The 25,580-nt window shown below is 49.6% G+C and overlaps 1 protein-coding gene across 1 annotated transcript; it reads right to left on the reverse strand.

Moving 5' to 3' along the window:
* Window positions 1-2,684: 2,684 nt before the first annotated feature.
* PALB2 (partner and localizer of BRCA2) lies at window positions 2,685-25,558 on the reverse strand. The gene is made up of 14 exons (XM_087942339.1): window positions 25,471-25,558; window positions 23,593-23,652; window positions 23,363-23,462; window positions 20,483-21,668; window positions 20,239-20,372; window positions 17,653-18,278; window positions 16,653-16,736; window positions 15,135-15,296; window positions 13,313-13,398; window positions 12,707-12,853; window positions 11,567-11,683; window positions 8,032-8,119; window positions 5,929-6,077; window positions 2,685-3,178 (listed from the first exon to the last, which is right to left on the reverse strand). Exons 1-14 carry the CDS (start codon window positions 25,546-25,548, stop codon window positions 2,950-2,952), a joined length of 3,246 nt encoding a protein of 1,081 aa, XP_087798465.1. The 5' UTR covers window positions 25,549-25,558; the 3' UTR covers window positions 2,685-2,949.
* Window positions 25,559-25,580: the final 22 nt, after the last annotated feature.

Raw genomic sequence — 25,580 nt, forward strand, 5'->3', positions numbered from 1 at the left:
CCATTACTCACTGGCTCTCTCTGCAAAGCTGATGCAGCTACTGCTGGATAAACTGTTGGTCAGTCAAAAAAAGAGGATTCGACTGGTCAGCAAGAAGCAGGACACAGAAACTGTCTCCTCACCCACAGAAGCTCAATGCTGGGTTGGGAACAAACACTCAGGGCAGAAGTCTCCAAACTTGGCCACTTTAAGACTTCAACTCCCAGAATTCTCCATCCAGCTATTGAAGTCCACAAGTCTTAAAGTGGCCAAGTTTGGAGACCTCTGACATAGGGAATTAGCACTTCAAAAATAAAAACAACCCACATCCCAACCACATTGAGGACAAAGGGTCTCCAACCTCGGCAACTTCTGGGATTTCTGGGCGTTGAAGTTCACAAGTCTTAAAGTTGCCAAGGTTGGAGACCCCTGGACTACACAATGCATCGGACAAATAGGCATTATGCTGCAGTGTGAACCTAAGAGGCAAATTACATTCCCCCCTGCAGACGTGGTGCCAATGTAGTGGTACGACCCATTGTGGGTGGTTTGGCACACGGAGCCCTTGAGAAGGGAATGTTGGCTTCCTCATCCCCATCCAGCACCAATGCAGGATGGGGATCACCCGAGGTCCAGATTATTCAGTTCTGGAATAGCCCAAAGGCTGTCTCTTTGGGGACCCGTTCCTGCCAATTATACACGGTAGCATGGCCAGAGGTGCTGAAAAACTCATTTTTTTGGCAACAGATAAATGACCTCAAGTCCTCCCCTTTATCTCACCACTTATTTGTGTCTGCCTTTCAGCCTGCCCTGCCCGTTAATGGGCTATATTTCTGCTAGCTGAACTTGCTGTGATCCAGATACAGGGATTAAACCAGGAATGTTCTGGGGGCAAGATAAACAGGCAAGGACAGCATTCCCACAGTCCATCTCTATGGACTGTTACTCTGTCTGCAGGGCAGTTTAATATGACAGACTAAAGAACCAGCTAAATTAATAAGTTTAATATAGACTATTAAAAGCCCCCCCCCCCCCCCCCCCCCCCCCCCCCCCCCCCCCCCCCCCCCCCCCCCCCACCCCCCCCCCCCCCCCCCCCCCCCCCCCCCCCCCCCCCCCCCCCCCCCCCCCCCCCCCCCCCCCCCCCCCCCCCGCCCCCCCCCCCCCCCCCCCCCCCCCCCCCCCCCCCCCCCCCCCCCCCCCCCCCCCCCCCCCGCCCCCCCCCCCCCCCCCCCCCCGCCCCCCCCCCCCCCCCCCCCCCCCCCCCCCCCCCCCCCCCCCCCCCCCCCCCCCCCCCCCCCCCCGCCCCCCCCCCCCCCCCCCCGCCCCCGCCCCCCGCCGCCCCCCCCCCCCCCCCCCCCCCCCCCCCCCCCCCCCCCACCGCTACTTTGGTAACTTCATTATTACTATTATTAGATAACTATATATTGTTTTTTTTATTTTTAAAATAAATATTAAAGGATTATATTTGAAATAATTGAAATGAAATAAAAAGATGTTTAGATTGAGATTAATGAAAGAATTTAGAATTAAACTTTATTATTATTAGGCAAATACATATTGTTTATCTTTATTTTCAAAAATAAATATTAAAGGATAATATTTGAAATAATTGAAATGAAACAAAAAGATGTTTTGATTGAGATTAATGAAAGAGGCTAGAATTAATGCGTTTGTTTCTCTCCTCACTGAAAATTTGGAATGGAAAAGGTAATAATAGAATTAAGTATGCATATATGTATGTATAATTGCTGTCATATTTGTATGTAAAGGTGATGACCCGGAAATATGTTGTCCACTAAAGAGATTTTTGTTTTTAATGTGAAAAACTGAAAAGTTTGTTTAAAAAAAAAAAGAACCAGCCACAGCTACTCTAAAATCCAGTTATTTTTCTGTCTTCCTCTGGCCTCCACATGGACGGGGGCATTTTGAGCCAGGGTGCAAGCAGTGCAGCTGAGCCCCCAGGGCCAAGCCTAGTTCCCCGTTTTTTGTGCTGAGGGTGGGCGGGCAGTGTTAGGAATTGATAGTCACCTAACAGTTGGGTTGGAAAATATATAAACCAGGATAGACATTTTAATGCTGTCTCTTTGGGTGTGGTTCCTCAAACGGCCATAAGATGGAGCCAGAAACCTGGGTTGTTCTGCCCTGTTACTGAGAGTGTTGCCGTTCCTGCATTTCCCTATTGATTGTTGCTGATCATAGTTCTTCTTGGATTTGATGTAAGTCTATTTACTGAACTGTTTATGATACTGGACTTTGATTTTGGATTATCCCTGGACTGAAAACTGACTGCTTTAACCGTGAATGACTTGGACTGCTTGTTGGACTTTGTTTAACTGTTTACTGGAAGTAAAACCTACATTTTACTATTCAGTGTATCTGTGTGCTAATTGTGTGTTATTCAACATCTCTCACTACGTCTCCCTGTGTGCACTCATTCTCCTAACGGGGAATTACCTCAACAGGCAGAGTGGCATAAAGCTAGGTATCCCTGCAATATCCCAGCTAGCAGAACACCAGTGACAGGCTCAGAAGCCGCTTCACACGTTCCTCTGCATTAGCTTAATTTTTTTTTTTATCAGGAATGTACTTGGATCTGCCTGAGAAATACAGCCATGTTATCCCATGTCATTTCTAACATTTTACACACAAAAAAATCATCACGTGTTCAAGAAGAGTCAAGGAAATTGTGTCAGTTGCTTTATCAGTTTCATTCCTTTTAATGGGCGCAGGGCAATTGCTTCCAAAAGAGGCGAAATCTTAGCAGACCAGTAGCCCCCATTAATTCTAGCCCGTTTGCAGAAGATATATCCCAGGTGGATTGTGACCATGTCCATTTCTGAGTCCTTTGGACAAAACTCCCATCTCCCTGAGGGCACTTCGCAACGCCTCCGTTGTGAGCTTGGCGTGTCCCTCAACTGCCCTGAGGCTCCAGAGTTGTTGGAAGGCGGGATGCCGGGGTCTGCAGGTCTCTCACCCGGGGTGGAGCCCCCCCGAGTACCTATAGAGGTAAACCGAGCCATCTTCTTGCCCAGCCAGCAGGCAAGTGTCCGTGACTGACCACCTGGCCAGGGACCAGCTGCCTCCAGAGTTGGGGGGCAGCAATGCAGTGCACTGCCCCAGAAATAAATCCCACACCGCAATGGTTCCAGATGTCAGGACAGCTGCGGCCGAAGAGCCCCTCACGTCGCGCTCCAAGTATCTGAAGGGCCAGAAAAAAAAAAGAGTCTTTGGGGAAGCTGCAGGATTTGGAGCCCCCATCAACTTGCCTGCTTGGGGCACCCTTGGATTTAGAACACTGGGGACAGTGAGACGGAGGGTGGCACATAAATTTAATGAATAAATAAAGTTGTTTGGACCAGGGGTCTCCAACCACAGCAGCTTTAAGATTTGTGGACTTCAACTCCCAAAACTTTAAGATTTGTGGACTTCAACTCCCAAAATTCCTCATCCAGATGAGGAATTTTGGGAGTTGAAGTCCACAAATTTTAAAGTTGCTAAGATTGGAGACCCTGGTTTGGACAGAAGTGTAAAAAGGAAGCTCAAATAAAGCAGAATCAGGGTGGTAAGTGGGAGACCCCCCCACAATGGAACGTCTCTGGGGAGCCCTTCGCTCCTCTCTCAGCCACAAGGGCATGGCTGCCTTGAGAAGGGGGCAGAGTCAGGGAGGGAAGGGACCACCCGGTTATGGCAGGCTAAGGCCGAGCAGGGTCATCATCCCCCAAACTGCATTTCTGGGACCCAGATGGGGCTTTTCTGCACCTGCAGGCAGGGGGAAGCCAGCTGGGAAGGAAAGCGGTAGGAAAAAAGTAGCTTTTTGCCTTTGAACCTTTTCCTCCACTGGGGTGGGGGGTGGGGGTTTGCCTGGGCTTGCTTTGCTGGATGCCCCCCACCCACCCACCCAACCAGGACTGGAGAGAAACTACCAATTGCCGTTCTTTTCCGAGTCTGATAAGAATACGCAATTTCTGAAAGGCAGGCGGCTACTTATACAGTTTAAAGTGCGCATGTTCAGGCCCATCCAGTAGCTTTTAACTCAGGGGTCCCCAAACCTGGCCACTTTAAGACTTGTGGACTTCAAATCTTTTATTTGCTTATCCCTGAAGGACAGGATCTCGCCAGACTAAAGTTGTAAACCTTCAGGGGTCTCCAAACGTGGCAACTTTAAGGCTTGTGGACGCATGGATGGCTGAGGAATTGTGAGAGTCGCACAAGTTTTAAAGTTGCCAAAACCCTACGCAGGCAGGTTTTTCACAGAACAATCGTGTTCTTTTTGTAGCTTCTTTCAGTTGTACTAGAGTGCAGGAGTCTCCAACCTTGGCCACTTTAAGACTTGTGGGCCTCAAATCCCAGAATTCTTGGCTGGCTGAGGAATTCTGGGAGTTAAAGTCCACAAGTCTTAAAGTGGCCGAGTTTGGAGACCTCTGTTTTAACTGAACACTCCAGCTACTCTGGCACCGATGCTCCAGAAGCGGGGTGGCTCTCTCGGCTGCCTCGCCCAGGAAAGGCCCCTGCTTCGAAGCAACCACCTTTGACTGCTATTTTCTTCTTCTTTTTCTAAAAGAGCCACTAGGCCTTTCACAGCTGGTAGCCTGTTTTTAACCTGCAGGCTGCCCACCCGGAGCCTGGCTGAGCATCAGGTTCAACCAGGGTTCCAGAATGTTGCCCTGGCTGAGCTCCGGGGACAACGGACTTGGGCACGAGAGGACTGGCTTGGTCAGGAAAGAAGCAGCCCTCGAGGAAGCCCCCGGATCACACACACCTCCCCTGGGGTAGGCAAGAAGGCAGTGCCGCACCTTGCAAGCTGCAATCCTGGAACTGCGACAGGAGGGCTCTGCTGGATGTCCCGGGGCTGAAGAGGTGGGAAGAGGTTTGTGCCTCGGGGCTGCAGAGCCCACCTGAACATTTTCCGGCTGAATATAGAGACAGGCAGTTCAACACTACAAAGGCTTCCAGACAAAGTTACTTTAGTTGATAATTGGTAGTGGAATTTATAATTCCAGGCAGGGAGTGTGCTGGTTAGAGAGTATTTAGTTTGAGAATGAGAGCTGCCCCCTGAAGGGAGTGCTTCATGGGAAATGTAGTTCATGCCTCTTGGGAGATGTTGTCCATGTCACGTGGTCACATCTGTAATCCTGATTAGTCACTGAATTGACCTCGGGTTGGGCTGAGGGAGTTTTGGGGCATTCTTACCTGGACCCCAGCATCGTGCTGGAGTCTTCCTTTGGTGTATCGCTATGGGATGAAGATAACCATATTTTCACACTACGGAGGCGACAATGCAAGGATTGGACATTACATGAATCTCAGTATAACTGTGAGGATGCCTGATATAATCCAATAAAGTAACTTTGTATGGAAGCCTTTGTAGCGTTGAACTGCCTGTCTCTGTATTCAGCCAGAAAATTAGAGACTTGAAAACTCTGCAAGGCGACTCCTGCTCAGGGTTGCCATTGTAAATGCTTCAGCCTGCTTTGCTGGCATCCTGCCATAAAATATGGGGGGAGGGGGAGGTAGGAGAATGGGGATGTAAGGGGGAGGGATGACAGGATGATAGGAACCACAGGTGCCAATCCAGAACAGACCAAGCATCCAAGGTGAGAAGAACAGAACATGAAACTATACCAAAGAGGTGCCAGACCTTAAGACGGTTACCAAAACACCAAATTTGATTACTATTGGACATTCACGCGTGGTCAAGGGGGCAGGTCCCAGGGGAAGGGAAAATCACTGGGAATATTCAGATCTGGCTTTGCTTCTGCTGTAACCCCTTGGCTTTAGTGAAAGTCTATCTTTTGCTACAGATGGAGGCGAGGGTCTTTCTTTCCTAAGATGGGGTAAGCCCGACACCTAGATGGAGACCTTAATTCTGGGCGGAGGGGTACGTTTCCCCCTGTCAAATGAATTTGGCTACAAGGGGCCGGGTTTTGAGGAGCCCCCCCCCTCACTTGCCTTCCTTGGACGCCGGGGGGCGGGGCCAAGAGCATCACCTCAGAGCTTCTGGCGGTCTTGGGGTTGAGCGCCATGATTTGGAAGGCCGGGTTCCCAGGCAGCTGGCTGTCTTTGGCGTGTGGGTGGCTGAAGACCAGGAACAGGAGGCCCTGAGGCGCAAGACAGGGAGACATCAGCTCTGCCACCAGTCAGAGAAGCACAAGATGCCTCACACACACACATTCACAGCGTGGCTCATCACAACACTGAACTCGGAGCTTCACAAAGGGGGCTGGGCAGCTGAGGGGGGACTGTCTGAGCGTCCCCTCCCTTTTTGCGTGCCTTCAGTTGAGGCTGCCCAGAGGGGGTCTCTCTGCAGGGCTTTTTGCCAACTTTTTCAGAAATAGTTCTTGTCTTCTCTTTCTTGGGGCTGAGAAGGACTGGGACAAGGGCCTCTTCATCTATCATGCAGGATTAGAATTCAGAGTCCTCTTCTTTCTAGGCCAGTCCCTTTAATCACTACGCCAAACTGCCTCTCAATTATATCTTGGTCAATAGATTCAATAGAGTGAGTCCTAAGATGATGATTTATTGGTTCAGAGTCTGCATGCCATCAGTTACATGAAGTCAAAACCTCCTCTGCTTCTGGCCTCTCTATTCAGAGGATCTGAAGCACAAGCAATAGCATTTAGGCTTATATATAGAACCCCACAGCTCCCTCTGGGCAGCTTACAATGTCAGCATTATTTGCATGTTGCCACTAACAATCTGGGTCCTCGCTTTACCAACCTTGGAAGGAAGGAAGGAAGGAAGGCTGAGTCAACCTTGAGTCCCATATCAGGATTGAATTCCAGGTGGTGGGCGGAGTTTGCCTGCAATGCTACCAGGGCTCCATCACACATACCAGAATTTAAAAGCAATCTCCCTAAATACATAATTAATCTTAAAACCCTGGACCTTCCAAACGTTTCCCTACCTCTACGAAATCAACTCAAAATATTTACAACACCCAAATATCTTCAGTTGGGCAAGCCCCAGGGGAAAATGTGACAAATGAAAAAAAGGCCCCCAATGCAGCCTGCCTTGCATTGCCCCACAACCGACACGACCCCTGGGGACAAATGAATAGGGATTCGTGAATTTTCAGTCCCACCCAGAATTCAGGCACCCACCCACCCCTCTCACTGGCTGTGAATTTGCTTAAAAATATAATCAATATTTCCAATTTGCAATCAATATGCAACTTAATGGTGTTGCCTAACTTGTTGCTTTATCAACAGGACTCTCAGAGGGATCAAAATTTGGCAAAAGTGATCTTTCTTTTCCCTGGACGGATGCCAAGCTCTGAGTCCAGGCAGTCCTCAGCTTACAACCACAATCGAGCCCAAAATTTAGGTTGTTATATGAGAAATTTGTTGAGTGAGTTTTACCCCGTTTTTCAACTTTTCTTGCCACATTTGCTAAGTGAATTGCTGCAGTTGTTAGCATCCAAATTTTATTCATGTGACCCTGGGGATGCTACAATGGTCGTGTCAATATATAAGAAATTATGAGTAATATATAAGAACACGTCAGCCAATGGGAACTGTTTGGTGAGTAAGAAACAGTATCTGTTGTGAGCCATGTCAGATGGCTCAGAGCCTGGGCATGGCTTAGGGTAACTGGGCTGTATATATATGTTGGTGTGCTTCTGTGCTTTATATATTGCTTCTGAGCTCCGGTGGTTCTGATTGCTTCTGCTTCCTGTACTTGCTACTATGCTGTAAGAGCTGCATGGGTATTGTATACATGCATCATGTTTTATATTATTGTATATAAACAAGTTTCTTCTATCAATGAATCCTGCTGAATTATTTACTTGTGTGTTGGTTGGATTGCTGCAAACGCTAAGTGTGAAGAAATGGTCATAAGTCCCTTTTTGGCCAGGGCCATTATAACTTTGAATGGCCACTAAACAAACTGGTGTAAGTCGAGGACTTCCTGCTCTTGCCAAAGGAGTTGCACCCCCTTCTCATCCAAGCTCCTGCAAATGCAGATCCCACGTTCTCGTTCCTGCCTCATCGGTGCTCCAAAGCAAGGGCTACGAAGTTCAGAGCCCTCCAGAGAGGGCCTGGGGGCACCTACCGAATCGGAGTAGGCCTTGTGGCAGACGGACGCAGGGAAGGACCAGCCCACCGGGATCTTCTTCAGCAACTGCCCGCTCCCCAGGTTCCTGTGCAAGGCAAAAGGGCCGCCATCAGCTCAGCTCTGGAGGAGTTTTCCAGCAGCAGGAATCCAGGTCCCTTTGGCTGCCTGGCCAGGACGAGCCCGGCAGCGACCGGAGAAGGGAGCCTGCTCCCCTGAGTCGCCTCCCTCCAGCCCTGACAGGGACCCATTTCAAAGAGGGGCTTGCGAGAACAGGAGCAGCAAAACCCACTGGGTAAATTAATGGGGTGGGGGGGTTTCCCCCCCCCTATTTCAAAAACGCACCACTTGACTCGTTCAATAGCTGTATAAGAAAGATATAATAGCGATCAAATAAGCAACCCAGATAAATCAAGTGTTTCTCAACCACAGCAACTTTGCTGGCTGGGAATTTCTGGGACTTGAGATCCACCGTCCTTCAAGTTGCCACGGTTGGGAAGCCCTGCAATAAATACTCCCCCACCCACCCATTAATGCTACATCTCAAGAATGCGGTTCTCCATATAGAGACAGACACACAGGTTGCAGAACTCCAGCTAAGCAGCCCACCAGGCATCCAGCCAGGCCAGCCCCACTTTCCCAAGCAGACTGAAATGACGGGAGAGCAGCAGATGCCACCTTCTGGGCTTTTCAGGAGCCCCTCTCCCTGGGGACCCAAACCCACCGGGGAGGGCAAGGGGGCGATTTCCAGCTCTCTCTCTCTCCTGCACAAAATCTTTTTTTTCCAGGTAAAAGCACCTAGAGGGCACTAGCTGTGCACAAGAACAAGTATGGCGGCTGCTACAGAGGGAAGATCACCCTGAATCTCCATCTTTCATTAGAAAAAACAGGTGTCAGGCCTGCCACCTTCAGCTTCTTCGCTTTGCTGGCATCCTGGAATAAACCGCGGGGGGAGAGGAGGAGGAGTTGGGGGAAGTTAGAGAATAGGAAGAATAGAAATTGCGAGACAGGCTGACAAGAACCAAAAGTGCCAAACCAGAATAAAACTGGCTGCCAAGGACACTTGGCCTGGGAACAGAATCCAAAATTACATCAAGAGGTGCCAAGTTGTTTCCAAAACATCAAAACAGCATAAAAATGGACACTGGTGGACAGATGGTCAAGGGGGGAGGGAAACGGGAAAAATTATAAGCTTCACGCAGGAATCTTCAGATCTAGCTTCACTTTTGCTGCAACCACTTAACTTTAGTAAAAGAACCTAACGTTTCAACCAAAATGGTCTTTCTTTCCTAAATGTCTACGGTAGGGCAGGTCTGACACCAGGAAGGAAGGCTGAGTCTCTCAGGTCCAATTCTGAGTTTTTCAGGCATCCCAAACAAGCCCGCAACGCAGAAGGTCAGATGGACGCGCTCAAGACATTCCGTAGATAGAGGCCGTGGCAGGGATTCCAGTAAATAAGTTCAAGTTCTGTTCATGTTTAATATGAATGAATCCAATTAAAGACATTTTCCTAATTCATTTCTCCCTTTGTAATCAAATGGAATTTAAAAACTCATTTGATTCAGCACAAATATTTTTTTCTTATCTGCTGGACTCTGCAAAGGACGTTCGAAAAAGGGTGAGCTGTCGTCCTTTCTATGCTGCAGGTGTTATGGTCCTATCTGGCGGAAGTTCCTTGTTAGTTAGAACACAGAATCCTAGGGCTGCAAGAGACCCTGGAGGTCATCTAGTCCAACCCCCTGCCCAAGGCAGGAGCCCTACAAGCATCCTGGTTCAATGGTTGTCCAATCTCATCTCGAAAACCTCCAGTGATGGAGCACTCACAACTCCAGAAGGCAAGTTAGATACCATTGCTGTTATGAACTAGGTTCTGGGAAGGAAGTTAAGGTTCCCACACACAGCTCTGTGCATTGCTAAACTATCACCTAAAATGGAGCTTTTTAATTGTGAAGAAATTTCATATGGATGCAGTATATACTTCTGGAAATACTTGTCAATTAGATGCTTATTTTGGTTCAGTAGAACATGTCAACTCTCAATATTCAAACACTGAATTTCAACTGAGAGGCAAGGTTGGACAAGACAATATTTAGAATTTTTTGTTTAATTCCCTGATTTGTGAATTTCTTTCTTTGCTGCCACAAAGAAGAGGGGGGGTCAAAATTATTCTCCAAAGCTCCAGAGGGCAGGAGAAGCAGCAACCGATGGAAACTCATCAAAGAAAGAAGCAACCTGGAACTAAGGAGAAACTTCCTAACAGTGAAGTCAGTGGAACAGTTTGCCTTCAGTGGAGGGTTTTTAAGAAGAGTTTCTAGGCAGTCACTTGTTTGAGATGGTATAGGTTCTCCTGCTTGAATAGGGGGCTGGACTAGAAGACCTCCAAGGTCCCTTCCAGTATATTCTACTCTATTCTATTCTATTCTATTCTTCATTCCAATATTCTATTCTATTCTATTCTATTCTATTCTATTCTATTCTATTCCTTATTCTATTCTATTCTACCATATCTATTCTATTCTATTCTATTCTATATTCTATTCTATTCTATTCTCCAATATCTATTCTATTCTATTCCACTCCATTCCATTCTTCCTCATTCTGTTCTATTCTATTCTATTCTATTCTATTCTATTCTATTCTATTCTATTCTATTCTGTTCTATTCTATTCTTCATTCCAATATTCTATTCTATTCTGTTCTGTTCTATTCTATTCTATTCCTTATTCTATTCTATTCTATTCTACGATATCTATTCTATTCTATTCTTTATCCAATATCTATTCTATTCTATTCTATTCTATTCTATTCTATTCTATTCTATTCTATTCCTTATTCTATTCTATTCTACAATATCTATTCTATTCTATTCTATTCTATTCTATTCTATATTCTATTCTATTCTATTCTCCAATATCTATTCTATTCTATTCCACTCCATTCCATTCTTCCTCATTCTGTTCTATTCTATTCTATTCTATTCTATTCTGTTCTGTTCTGTTCTATTCTTCATTCCAATATTCTATTCTATTCTGTTCTGTTCTATTCTATTCTATTCCTTATTCTATTCTATTCTATTCTCCAATATCTATTCTATTCTATTCTTTATCCAATATCTATTCTATTCTATTCTATTCTATTCTATTCTATTCTATTCTATTCTATTCTTTATCCAATATCTATTCTATTCTATTCTATTCTATTCTATTCTATTCTATTCTATTCTATTCTATTCTATTCTATTCTTCATTCCAATATTCTATTCTATTCTACTCTACTCTACTCTCCACTCTATTCCTTATTCTATTTTGTTATTCTATTCTATTCCCATTCCTAATTCTTCTCTTCTCTTCCTCTGCCCCTTTTAGTTAGTTTTACATTTTTTCCATTTATGCACCGAGCATTCCTTTTTTGCAATAGCAACATAGTTTATACATACGTTTTTAACGTGTTATCTTTGTAGGACTGAGTCAGAATGTTAATGAGGAGAAACAGCCGGGACAGGGGAAAGTCCCACAGAGCAGCCCCACGGACCCACCAGAGCACGATGCAGTTCATGGCGGTCATGCCCAGCAGAGCCTCCTGCAGTCCAGCCACATCGGCAAACGCCAAGACGGTCTCTTCCGGGGGCATCAAAGCCCAACGCTGGTGGCTCCTGAAACGCATACAGGTGATTTTCAGCGCTCTGTTTGTAGGATGGAAAAGGAGTGGAGAGTAGAGGAGAACAAAACGCAACACAGCACTCTATTGGCCAAGTGTGATTGGACACACAAGGAATTAAGCCTCCGGTGCAAAAGCTCTCAGGGTCTATACAGACAACAAAGTGATAAGTCATCGATCATAAATCGTAAGATAGAATCATAATTCATAAGATAGAAACGAGTGATAAATCATAAGATACCAACGGGAGAAGGTAGTAGGAAAGATGAGAAGGGTAAGAGCAATACAGCCGTACTACTCGGGTAAATATATATTGTCAGCGTTCCAGAAAACCTCCACTCCAACCAATAACTCCGAGACAGACATCCTCTCCAAGGTTCTTTTTACTAGAATAGTAAACTGGCACATTTGGGAAATCCCAAATCTGAAAGTTCCGGGTTTCCTTGCAATAAGTAAAAAATTACAAATCCACCCCCTGCACCGCTCATTGCATCACATGCCCCAATCAGTATCCATCCCAACTTGAGACATCCTCTCACCCAGGTGCAGAAGTAACATGACCTTGACTCAGAAGAAGAATGCTATTATGTCTAACCACATACCCTCCAAGAAATTCCCCCCTCCCATTTTCCCAGGCTCAAGAATGTGGCAACGTGGAAGCGTCTGGTGCTAATATGGCTTCCAAAGCTGACATATCTTTAGGCATAAGACAGTGCTGAGGGAGTGAGGTGTTTAGCAGAGCCATGGCGTGAGGGAGGAGATCATCCAAACCCACCTCTTGGGGCTCCTGCAAAACCAACCGCTTCTCCTGATTTTCTGCACTCTGTTTATAGGATGGAAAATGAGCTTACTGCCAACATGCTCAGCAAAAGTATTACCTGCCTGCACCTTTGTCCAGACCAAATCCCGAGTTCGATTTCTTTCCACGCTATATTGATTTTATCTATTTCTTAGAGGCCTTCTGGACTGGTGGTCTTTCCAAAGAGGCTTACCATCGAAAACCAGCATCACTCCTCACCTTCCCACCTCAGAGAAAGAGAAGACTTCCACTGCTTGACCTTGCAGTGACCAACAGCTGCTGACCAGCTTCCTATCGGCCAGACCAAGGACAGCGTTGATGTTTCCAGCTTTGAGCAGCTCCTCTTTAGCACAGCCGAACAAAAGCCTAGAAAAACAGAAGTCCACCGTGATCTCAGGTCGACTTACCAGGCAACAACAAAACCAGTTAACACGTGACTATCAAGTACAGCACAATGTAGTTCCACGATGGGAGTAACACACTGATAAAAAATACCAACATGCTATTGTGAAGTGAAAACAGGCTCTGGGATTTGCTTGTCAAAGGCTGCCCGCCTGCAATGCTGGATCTATATAAATGGCAAATTTGGACGCTGGGAGTCTTTCACAGAAGGTCCTGCCACCAAAGGCACCCACCAGCTCGGGGTGAGGGAGCATCAACGTGCTGACCACGCCCAGCTGTACTTCTCCACCTCACCCCAGCACAGAGACAGGGCAGAAGTCCCGTTCTGCTACGTGGGAAGTTCATTGTGTCCTTGAATCAGAGCAGTCGGTTTTGCCACCTCGGCAAACTCTTGTCACGCTCAAAGGCGTCATGCACACTTGCCTTATCTCGGCTGTCTCCAGGCGCCCCAGCACTGCGCACACCACGCTGTGAGCTCCCGACAGGGGAACTATTTGAAGAACTGGAAGCTGGAAAAGAGAACAGCAGGATCGACAGCGCTTCCCTTCTGGGCCAGACACAGCCTGAATATAGAAAGCAGCAGAGGGACCCCTGGCCCGCCAACCTTCCCAGTGCTGCACACAGATACACAGCAGCATTGACTGCTCCGCTTAGGGCCATAACTAGGCCATACAAGTAGTCCTCGACACAGCCAAGCCCAAAATTTGTGTTGGTAAGCGAAACATTTGTTAAGTGAGCCTTGCCTCATTTGTTGTGGTTCGCCGGCAGCGGAATCGGACAGTGGGGAAGAACGGGGACCAGTCCGGGAGTCTGGAGAGGACTCAGACAAGGGTCCTGCGTCCGATGCAGGGATGGGGCCAGGACCACCTGGGAGTGGGGTGCTGCCTTCGGAGCTTTTGGAGTCTGGCAGCAGCGAGGCAGAGGAACAGGGGGAGCCTGTTCCCAGAGCACGTGTGCACAGAGCTGCCAGAAGGCAAGAGCAGCTGAGACAAAAGGGGCAACTCGGGAGTAAGGCTGGGAGGTGATTGCCCCTCCCATAAGGTATAAAGAATAGACAAAGATGATGAAACCTTTGCAGGAAGCAAAGTCGTTCGTTTGGTTCACATTCATTCTTGAAGTTCTTTATACTTTGGTTGGTTTTTTTTTCTAGTTTGACACTTCTGTTATTGGCAGCACTTCACAGGGAAGAAAGGTGGATGCTTATCTTGAGGGACTATTTTGAGATTCATTACCGGCTGGGAATGAAAACAATTCCCAGCGTTGCAATAAAATAAGACTTGTTTTTAAAATAAGCATGTGCATAATTACAGTCTAGGAATCCTTGGTCAGAACACCATTTTAGGAACTTTCTTGCCACATTGGTTAAGTGAATCCCTGCAGCTGTTAAGTTAATAACACGGTTGTTCAGTGAATCGAGCTTCCCCGTTGGTTTTGTTGGTTTTTGGTCAGAAGGTCGCAAAAGCAGATCCCATGACCAGGCCAATGCTGCAAATGTCGTAAGTGCGAAAAATGGTCATAAGTCACTTTTTCCAGTGCTGTTTGCCACTTTGAACAGTCACTCAATGAACTACTGTAAAGTCGAGGACTACCTGTGTGCAGATGACTGCAAGGACCCACTCCAGACAAAAGGACGCCTGGTTCTCACATAGCCACTCACAGTGGGCTGATCACCGATTTGCTCTCCACACCTTGCCCAGAGTGACTTCCGCCTTACCTGGCCACTCCCAGAGCTCCCCTCCAGCAGCCCACCTGCAAGAGTCGCCTGCAGAGTCTGAAGGGGGAGTGGAAACCAGTCCAGCACCGAGCAGTTGCAGCCAAGAACTGCATGCTGGGTTTTAGGGTTAGCCTTTTCCCCCCATTCATTTATATTAAAACATGCAATTGTTTTATTATAGCATAATACAAAATTAGTTTATACCTTTATAGCAAGGGTCTTCAAACTTGACGGCTTTAAGACGCGTGGACTTCAACTCCCAGAATTCCTCCTCCTCCAGTCATGTTAGCTCAGGAATTCTGGGAGCTGAAGTCCGCAAGTCTTAAACTTGCCACGTTTGGAGACCTTTGCCTTAAATGCACCCCTAGGCAAGCAACACCCACAACTTTTGCTCATGGGGGGGGCAGTGCCAAATCTTTCACCAGTCTTCAGGTCGAAAAGACTGCAGCTGGGTGGTAAAAGGAGGCCCGCCAGCAGCAGGCCCAGGGCAGTGCCACCCATGCCAGCTGAAGCACCAGCAGCCTGGCCTACCTTTGTAAAGTGCCAGGTGTGCACCGTCCCCCACTGGCCAGGTTCCAGAGGCCTCCAGAGAGAGATGGAGGCTTCCTCGGCTGTCACCATACACAATTCTGCGAAGTCAGTGGCTTCCCACCACACGGCGCTCATGTCCACCAAGCAGGAGCCGGAGCCGTTCTGAGGGAGAGTGGGGGGAGGCAGAATGAACTGGAGGAGCCAATTGGAGGAGCTGGCAAGAGCCGACCGGATGGACAGGGCCAGAGCGTCCTCTGCGGGGGCACAGCCCAGCGTCTCCTCCCACCAGGTTTAGCCCATCCACCCACCCACCCGTGCACTCATGAAGGCCCTGCCTCGCCAGAGGGACCCCGCCCGCTTGGACTTCTCGCTCTGGCCTCCGACCGAAGGCTTTGAAAGCTGCCACGGAGCTGCTGCCCTGCGTTGAAAATGCTTTTGTGGCCTACGTTTCACGAGACATTGCAGGGGGTCCTTGCCTTACAACCAGTCCCCCAGAGACTGACTGGAGATACAGTGGACCCCACGAAAGGTATGTCCCAGATTCAAAGTTTCAAAAGCACCCCCCCCCCATGGTCATGTGATCACATTTTGGCCACTTGGCCACTGGTGATCCTGTCGCAGGACCAAGGAAGGGCTGGGCTGCTGCTGGAAAGCCAAATGCCCGCTCGGCTGCAGCGCCAGCCCAGTCAAAGGCACAGCCCACCCAGGTGTGGTATGGCTGCCCCTAAGATAAAGCCCAACACCGCCCCGGAGGTTCTGCTTCAAGAGGAAACACTGTGATGACCCAAAGGGTCGTAGCATGAAAGCACCCAAGTCACAAAAGCAGGTAAAGTTCCTTTAATTCCTCCAACTTGGCCCCCAATGTCCAATTATCATTGGCTGGAGGGAAAACTCCCAAAAACAGTTTTTAAAAGGAAGAAATTCTGTCCAAACTCAAAGTACATATAAACTATAAATAAAAACCAACACAAACCATGCTGCAGCAATTAATGAGACAGGGCAGGATAAGGGATTGAAGACGTCAAAAGATAACGAAACACACACACACTTGGGAGGACGCCAGGACTCAGATAAGACTTGACAAACCAGAATAATTTCATGCTTTGCTTCCAGCAACTTTACTGTGCACAGTTTGCCCTTTTAAACAGTCTTCCCAGCTGCAGCCAAGGAAGGGGATCAGGGCCCTTTCCTCCCCCATAAACCACGCAACTCCCGTTGCTCCCTTCTCCGTTCCTCCCTGCGTGCCCTAGGATGAAGAGGGGGTGAGCCTGGGTCTTCCTCTGAATGCCCAGCCCGACTGTGCCCTTCCCCAGCCTCCTCCACAGCCACCGGAGCCACACTCCCACTCCCTGTCAGCTGTTCCACCTCTCCCTGGGAATCAGATTCCAACAGGGGCATGACAAACATGTTCCCCCAGGGCAGGATGGATACCACAAACACGCCATTATCAGGGTCACCCTAGGTTTCTAACGATACAAAAATGCTGGAGAATTCTAAACCATTTTTTTCTCCCTTAACCTTCAGTTTTGAAGTCATTTTCAAGCGTCCTTCTCTCAGAGTGCCCGCCGGTGCCTCCACTTGGTCCTCCTTTGCTGGGCCGCTCTGTGGAGACAAATGGCAAGAGAGGATGCCTGTCAGATCAGACTCCCGCAGGGCCCTCTGGGAAGCAGCTGCACCCTGGAACCCAGCTCCCTCCGCACCACAGCAAATGCTCCATTGCCGGAGGGGTTTTGTTTCATTTGGGCTGATGGGAAAAAGGATGGCAAGCAGGAACGCTCCCCAACCGAACTCAATTCCTTGGAAAAGGTGGCCCAGAATATGCAATACTTCGAACTGTAGCCGTCTGCTACCCTAACAGAGGAACAGAGTTGGAAGGGACCTTGTAGGTCATCTAGTCCAACCCCCCTACCCAAGCAGGAGACCCTACACCATTTCTGACAGAGGGCAGTCCAGGCTCTTCTTCAAAGCTTCCAGGGATGAAGCTCCCACAACTTCCGAAGGCAAACATGCTTTGTGCAGAAAAGCCAGGCCATTCCCCAAATTAAACTCTTCAGCATGGAGGTCAGGGAGGAGTTCTAAAATGCCAGCAGGTGATTCAGCTGCTCCAAGAGGTCAGTTTGCTGGACAAAGAGGGCAGCTGACAAAGTCAGGGCGGGGGCCACTGACCATCACAAGCAGGGAGTCCGAGGCCCACCAGGAGGAGAGTAAAATTTACAGACTGAGGAATAAGCCAGAGCAGAATGACCGGCCACGTGGCCACTGGGACAAAGGAAGGGGAAAACCGAGGCCAGAAGGGAGAGACGGAGAGAAGAGGAATGGCCTCCTGTGGGGAACCGGGCCAGGCACAACCTAGAGGTGCCGTACCCGGGGAGGGGGTGGGGGGGTGGCAGCCAAGGAGGGTGCAAGGAAGGAGACATGCTCCACAGCATACAAAGGTGGTCACTGCGGCCCTCTTTGCATTCCCCCAGGTTGTTGTCTCACCTCAGCTACCTGGGTCTCCCAGATGCACCCGCTTTACCTGCCTGGGGGGCTCCTTGTCGCGCTCAAGCGGCTTCTGTGATGGGCTGGCGGCTTCTTCCTGGGCCTTCCTGCCGATGCCAGCTGGCGAACAAGGCTGCCCGATGCCCCTTCCTGGGTCAGGAGATGCTGCCACCGCTGCTTGCACAAGAGAGGCCCCAGGGCCGCCTGGGGAGGACTGCAGGGGAGCCGGGGTTGCCCCCACCAGGGGAAAATTAGGGCTTTGCAAAAGGCTCTGTCCAGCCTCCAAGGCCGGGGAGAGGAGCAGCTCACGGGAAGAAAGAGCGGAGGAGCCCCCACTCGTCCCGGACAGGAGGGTTTGCCCCAACGCTGCTCCTTCCTCGAGAGGAGCCTCCCCAGGGGGTCTCGGAGGACTCTTGCTGGATCCCCTGGCATCCCAGGCCCCCAATGGCTTCTCGGGACAGACTTTGAGCTTCTTGGATTTCAGGTGGCCGAAATCCTCCTCGGGCAGGTGGAACTCTTGAGGCGGCAGGCCGGGAGGCAGCCAGCCGAGGCGGGACCCCTGCCCACCCAGGGGGGTGAGAGGCAAAGCTGCAGGAGCAGGAGGATCCTCCACCATCCAGAGGGCAGGAGAAGCCAGACCTGGGGAGCTTGCTGGTGGGCTGCCTGCAAATGTGGAACAAACAAAAGAACCTTGCAAGGACATTTATACGTCTACCCGCTGCTACATTAGCAAAAATGTTCCCAAACAGATCATCCGAATGCTGGAAATGCAAACAAAAGCAAGGAACATATTACCATGCGTGGTGGACATGCCCTGTAGTAGGAAGTACTGGATAAGGACAAAAAAAAATGGATAGAAGGAATAATTAAACAACAAATTGAACTAAGATCTGAGACTTTTCTATTAGGGATAATAACAAGGTAAGAAAACGGAATATTTAATGCTACATTTATTAACAGCGGCAAGAATAACGTACGCACAAAATTGGGAAAAGGATAGTATGCCACTAGAGCAGGTGTCCCCAAACCTGGCAACTTTAAGACTTGTGGACTTCAATTCCTAGAATTCCTCAGCTATGCTGGCTGAGGAATTCTGGGAGTTGAAGTCCACAAGTCTTAAAGTTGCCAAGTTTGGAGACCTTTGCACTAGAGAGAAATGTGATAAAAAGGATATTAGAGTGTACCGAGATGGATTAGTTGACCATGGAGAGAAAAGACAGAGAAAAAACGGATTATTGCTTGACGTGAAATGCATTGTATGATTAGCTAAATAATATAGAGATGAATAGAGATGAAAGGACAATAGGACAAAGTAAATGTTATAGTGGACAGAGATAGATTATGGAATATAGACAAATGTACGGATAGTACAAATATACAGATTTATGTACAGTAAAAGTATGTACACTATCACGGAAGTGTTGCAATGAATGGAAATGATGAAGTATATGAGAAAATTGTTTAAATAATAATAATAAAAAGAACCTTGCAAGACCCAAACCTCGATTTCTGAGCCCCCCAAGGATTGACTTCAAAGGCCGCCCCTCGTTCCTCCTCTCGGCAACTCCTAGGGAGACCCGTCCCCCAGGCCTCCGAAAACCCTCGGCTTGGAGGCCCGCTCAGTCTTCGAACGACACCCAAGGCTGGTGGGCTGCATGTGCCTTTTATTTGCAACTATAAGATGGAGACTTTTTATCCCACCTCCCAATATGCCCCCTACCCCGCACCTGAGGGAGTCCTGGGAAAGTAGGATCCCTTTAGCCTGCCTGGGAAGCTCTGCCCTAGGCACAAGGCATCTTCTCCTCCCCACCCAGAGGAAGCCCTGCAGGAAGGCCACCTGGGACATCCTGTGGGTGTCAGCTTTGGAAGCCACACTGAGACCAGACGCTTGCACAGTGCTCTGGAAAGGCTTTTGTCAGAAGCTACTTGGGTGAAAAGTTGGGATATACACGCAGATAGATTAAACAATTTCATGACAAATTCCCCAACAAGCCAAAGGGTCCCCTTGGAGGGGGGAGAGGGGGTTAAGGGGACAATGCATTAACCTCTTGTTGTGATTTGTTTATTGTATTTTTCAGGACGTGATTTTTTTCAAGGGGGGATGCCTGTCAGCTTTGGAAGCCATACTCCACACTGCCACATTTGTGAGCCTGGGAAAATGGGAGGGGGGAATTTCTTGAAGCATATGTGGTTGGACATAATAGCATTCTTTTTCTAAGTCAAGGTCATGTTTTTTCTGCACCTGGGTGAGGGGACGTCTCAAGTTGGGACGCATGGTGATTGGGGCATGTGATGCGGTGATGGGTGCAGGGGGTGGATTTCTAGTTCTTTACTTATTGCAAGGAAGCCCAGAACTTTCAGATTCGGGATTCCCCAGTTGTGCCAGTTTACTATCCAATTAAAACAGAACTTTTGAGAAGATGCCCGTCTCGGAGTTGTTCTTGTTTGGAGTGGAGGTTTCCTGGAACGCTGACAGTGGGAAAATCCCCTTGTCCTGCACCTCAGAGAGACCACCAGGGTCTCCAAGGGACGGAAAGGGCCACACCCTACGGGGCGTGCTTGGAATCAGTGCCAGGGGGATCCCAGGAGGCTCCCCTGCAGTGAAGGCAGTGTTCCCCACCACCTCTTGGGTTTCTGGGTAAAGAACTCTGGACCACCTGAGGCTCAGACACACCCCCAAGCTCAGGCTGGCCACTGGCCCCTTCACTTGCTGCCCACATGGCCAACAGCTGCCCCAGGGTGAGTGAGCGCTGCTGCCTGGCCTCCATGCAAGCCCCCTAGGAAATCCTTCTGCAGGATCAACGAAGGCTCTGGCGTGTGTGTGTGGGGGTGGGTGGGGGGTGACCCTTCCGGGTTCTCCAACTGACCTGTGCTGAAGGAAGTCCTCTGCTGGGTCCTCCTCCTCCTCAGCCTCCGGCTCCTCCTGCCCTGGCCAGACCTGCCGCTCTCGGGAGAGTGAGGTGGAGACCCAGAAGCATCTCCTCGCATCCTGGGAGTTGAGCTCAGCCGGTCGTCCCTTTTGGGGAGCTCCTGGGGGGGGCTGGGCCGGATCCCCCCCCTGCCCTTTGTGGGGGCCTCTCCGGCCCTTCCTGCCCTTGCCCAGCTGGCTCTGGACAACCGCCTCCAAGTTCACCTCCTTCTGGCGCCCGGAGAGCCTCCGGGTCACGCGCACGTAATACTCCAGGGGAAACATGAGTCCCTCCACCACTGTGCAAGAGCTCAGCCCCTCCTCACTGGGGGTGACCCCTCCCAGGGGGGCTGGCCCTGCTTCAAGGCTGTGCCCTTCGTCCTCCCTGCTTGTCTCCCTCCTGGGGGGCTCTCCGTCATCTCTGGGCCCATCGGGAACAGCTCTGCCTCCTCGAGCAGCGTCGGGGGTCACCGGCAAGCTTCCTGCACCTTCCTTGCACCCCTGCCCAGGCTGCCCCTCGCTCTGCACGCTGGCCCATAAGGACCAGCTCCCAGCAGCCAAGTCCCCCAGACCAGAAACACCCTCTTGTTGGCTCAGAGGCTCAAGGCAGGACCCTCGACTCGCGGGTGGCAGGGAACAAGGAAGTTCTTGCATTGCCGCAGGACCATCCGTTTGCATCCGCCTGCTCAGTTCAGAGCCTGGGTCTGACATTGCGGGAGTCACATCGCCACTCCCTCCTTGGCTAGCCCGCAGGGAGGACTTGGGGGGGCTCCTCTGGCCGGGGTCCAAGAGGCTGCTGCTTCTGCTAGAGCCTGGAGACTCCCAGCCTGGCTCTGTGGCCCTCTCAGGCTCCCTCCGATGCGCCTCCCACGCCGTTTCTCCCCACGTGGCCAGAGAAAGCCCTTCTCGCTGCTCTCTGCCACGTCCGCCGGTTGAGTGCAGGCTGCTGTTCCTCGCCAGAGGTGGCTCCGCAGAATCAAAGAGCACCCTTCGGCCAGGCTGATGGGCCCTTCGGGAGCCTGACGTTTCTGGCAAGCTGCCTTCAAAGGCTCCGGACTTAAAGAGGACCGGCGTGGTCTCCGCGGTGCTGCCTGGGCAGGAAATCCCAGCCTGACCCTCCTCGGGAGACAGTTGACTGAGGTTTCCTGAAAGGACAAAGTTCTTGGGTAGATTCTTTCCCCCCTGGGGAGCAAAGAACCCAACAGAATTGAGCATCCGTGATCCAGAGCATAAAAGGGGTAGAAGGCTAGAAAAGGAGGACTGGAAAAGTCTCTTCTTCAAGAGACGCCAGCCGAGCTGCCCCACACAAACAGCCTATCGATGCATCGACTCCGTCCGGGTTGAGGAATCGAGAGAACAACTTTGTGATTACTTGCACTCTGGGCAACCTGCATCTCCACCACCATCCTCTCTTTCCCTCCTGAAGCCCTGCATCAGCCCAGCTACTTTGCATCCGACGGAATACACCTCCATCTTTTAATACAGGGGTTCTCCAACCTTGACAACTTTTAAGACTTGTGGACTTCAAGAGTTGAATTCTGGGAGTTGGAAGTCCACAAGTCTTGAAGTTGCCAAGGTCAGAGACCACAGTTTCAATAAACGTGTTTGTCAGCCTCCACCTCACACCCGCTTATGCTTCTTAGGTAGTCAGTCTGCCATAAACTATGGGGAGGGCGGATGCTTGGGGGAGAGTGAAAGTAACTTTTATTCCCCACCACCACCAAAGCTACTTGCTGCATCTCCCTGCTGCTTCAAGGTCACCTAGCTGGGAGAAGCAGGCAGCTGCATACCCTTCAAATGACCATTCTGAAAAGATCTTGCTTAAACCTGATTGGTCATGGGAGGGGGGGGTCAGTGATAGGAAGCAGCTAAGGAAGGTAAAAGGGAGCATCTTCCAGAGAGGTGAGGCAGGCAAGAAGCAGCAGCGGTCAGAGCTGGGTAGAGAATAAGGACAGCCCCTCCCTAGAATCTTCCAGGATATCTCCATCAGTGTGAGAATAATAAAAGTTTAATCTAGTAAGAGCCTGTCTATTGCAAAGGTCTTCAAACTTAGCAAGTTTAAGACTTTGTGGACTTCAACTCCCAGAATTCCTGAGCTAACATGGCTGGAGGAGGAGGAATTCCGGGAGTTGAAGTCCACAAGTCTTAAAGCTGTCAAGTTTGAAGACCCCTGGTCTCTTGGGTCTAAGCAAATAAAGAACTCTGGCTAGATTACTCTTATGTCAGGGGTGTCAAACTCAAGGCATGCTTAGATATCACCCACAGGGCCGCCCTCGAAACAGCGAAGGGCCAGCCCACGGGGCCTCTGCCAGCTTGGCGACAGTCATGTCGGGTTGGCCCTCCTGAGCTCCGTTTTCACTGGCAGAGTGCTGCAGGAGGCCATCGCAGCCGAAAACGGAGCCCAGGAGGGGTGCCCCCAACACAAGTGACATCGAGATGGCCATGCCCACCTGGCCCCCGAGGTCAAACACAACCCTGATGCCGCCCTCAATGAAATTGAGTTTGACCCCCCTGTTCTGTGTCATTTGTGAGTTCAGCCTGACATCAATCTTGGGAAAAGTCAGCTCAAACCGGTGGCTCCCGAGAGACATTCAGTGAAATCTGCCTCGAGTCAAACTTAACGCCCGGCGATCTCTGGGCGAGAACACGGCAGCAGACTGTTGCTTCTGCTACTTCTGAGGCATCTTCTTGGCTCCCCAGCCTGGTCTACAGTCATGGTGTCCCCAGAGGTGCCAAGCAGGTCTGATCGGAGGGGGCTGCTATATTTCAAGATCCATCAGACAGACCCTCGCCTCAATTCTTTCTACAAGGAGCCCAACAGATGTTGTCTTAGTGTTACCTGCATGGTTCTTCACAGCTTCCTCCTGCCCGAGTAGCAGGTTCTGCTCTGCAACCGTTTCCTTGATATCGTTTTTAACCCTCGCCGCTCTCTCAGCACGCTGTGAAAATGAAAACGGTAGCAGTCACATTGCTTTGCTTTCCAGTCAATATGAAAATCAGTCCATTTCTGCTGATTTCTGCTCCCCAAGAGATTGTCCTTCAGCAGAGAATCCCTTTTTATTCACCCACCTGTAACCTGTGGAATGTTCTGTTGTATTCTCTTTTCAATACAGCCAGTTTTTCTTTCAGCTAGAAGACAAAACGATGGTTAAAGAATTGGCACGTTTAATTTGAAAAGTAACTGAAAGTTTTAGACGGCAACCATATAATTCTATTTAGATTTATGTCTATGGAGATTCTCCGTCATCCAGATGATGGTTGTCCCAGAGGTGCTTTTAATCAGGAGGCAACTGGACTTTCTTATTTTTTCTTTGAAGGCGTTTCACTTCTCATCCCAGAAGCTTCTTCAGTTCTGACTAGATGGTAGGGAATGGAAGGATTTATATTCCTTGCAGACAGCTGGTCATTTGCACCCTTTTGAATGCAAGTGTTCTGACCCAAGCCTTGTTCAAATCAAACAAACACAAAGTATGTATAAAAGCAAACCTTTTTAATGCGGCGCTGTGAATTCTATGCATTCACAGCCAAGAGTCATTCAAAACTAATTCTTCCCAAGAACAAACCCTTTCAAGGTTGCGAAAGGCTGCCAAGAACAAAAGACCAAATGCAGATAAATATCCCAAGTCAGAAGTGTCCAAAAAATCAAACCAGAGTAAGCGGGGCTTCAATGAGGACTCTGAGCATAAAGAACTTCTTGGCTTCCTGCAAAGAAGCCAACCCCAAAGGTTGGCTTTTATCCCTTATGGGAGGGGCCAACCCCAATTAAATGATGCCCCCTGCCTAGACCCTGGAAGCGCACCTTCTCTGTAGCAATGCCAGCGCTCTAGAATGGGATCCCCCCACCCCCAAACCTGAACAGCCCCCCCGCAAGGACTGGCATTTTGAAGGTCCTTGAAAACCCAGGTCTTTGGCAAGGACTGACACCCCTTAAGTTTTCTTTCCCTCCCAACTTTTCCTTTGCCATCATTGTTGTTTGACTTGTGCTATTGTGTGTGTATGTATGTATGTGTGTGTGTGTTAAATTGTTCTTGGTCCAGAAACACCGGGAGTCTGTGGGCATATAAATAGTATGGATTATTAGTTTATTTTACTCAGAACACTCGGGAATGGACTCTATAATGTTTTGTGCACTGTTTTAGGCGCACGCATTATTTTTAAATGACTGGGAATCGTCCACCATCTGGTCCCAGGGATTAAATCTCCCGAGGGGGAATAAATTAATAAGGGTCCAGTACAGGCATTTCTCTATGGGCCAAGTGTGACCAGACACCCAAGGAATTTGTCTCTGGTGCACAAGTGCTCCCACTGTAGGGCACAAGCAATAAGTGATGAGAGATCATGATCGCAGTCACCGTAACAAGACACCATCAACCACAGGGTACCACACGTGGGGATAGTCATAGGATACTAAAATAAAATAAATAAATATTGAAATACTATTTAAATAAATAAATAAAAATAGATAAATAAAATAAATAAGCCATCGACATGAATCCTGCTGGGAAAGCAAATAAGAGTTTTCAGTTCCGGGCTGAGCAACAGCCAGGCGGGCGACGCCGCCCGAATTGGGGAAGGTCTCTCCTCCTGCAGGGAGCGGTCTTCCCTCCCGCCCTCCCTCCCGGGCTTGCAGCAGCTCAATCATAGAATAACAATTGGAAAGGACCTTGGAGGTCATCTAGTCCAACCCCCTGCTCCAGCAGGAGAGTCTCTATTCCCAAGGAAGGGCACCGGATCCCTTTCTCTGCCGGGGGAGCCTTTTCAACCCAGTTCAGCCACCCACGAGCCTTTCCCCGCATCTTGTGGCGGGGAGTTCCGCAGACTGCGCGTAAGGCGGAGGAGAGGGGGAAGGAAATTTCCTAGTTGCCTTGCCCGTCCTCCCGCCCGCTCTCTCTCTCTCTCTCTCTCTCTCGGGAGAAGGCCGGAGGAGGGTCCCCGGGCGGCGCCCACCTGCTCCTTCTGCTGCGGGGTCAGAACCGCCGAGCCGAGACCCTCCATTCTCGCACTCCCGCTCGCCTTCCGGCGCATGCGCACACCCCTTTCGCGCCAAGTGCAAAATA

This window comes from Notechis scutatus, chromosome 12, assembly GCF_049901735.1.
Source record: "Notechis scutatus isolate UNSWTSFEM ecotype Mainland chromosome 12, rNotScu1.2, whole genome shotgun sequence".
Classification (NCBI taxonomy): domain Eukaryota; kingdom Metazoa; phylum Chordata; class Lepidosauria; order Squamata; family Elapidae; genus Notechis; species Notechis scutatus.

Coding starts and splice junctions, on each gene's coding strand:
- PALB2 (XM_087942339.1), bottom strand. CDS start 25,548: ATGCGCCGGAAGGCGAGCGGGAGTGCGAGAATGGAGGGTCTCGGCTCG. Junction 18,279..20,238: donor TTTACCCAGAAACCCAAGAG/GTGGTGGGGAAC, acceptor CCACATTTGCAG/GCAGCCCACCAGCAAGCTCC. Junction 15,297..16,652: donor AAATGACTTCAAAACTGAAG/GTTAAGGGAGAA, acceptor ACTCTCCCTCAG/AACGGCTCCGGCTCCTGCTT.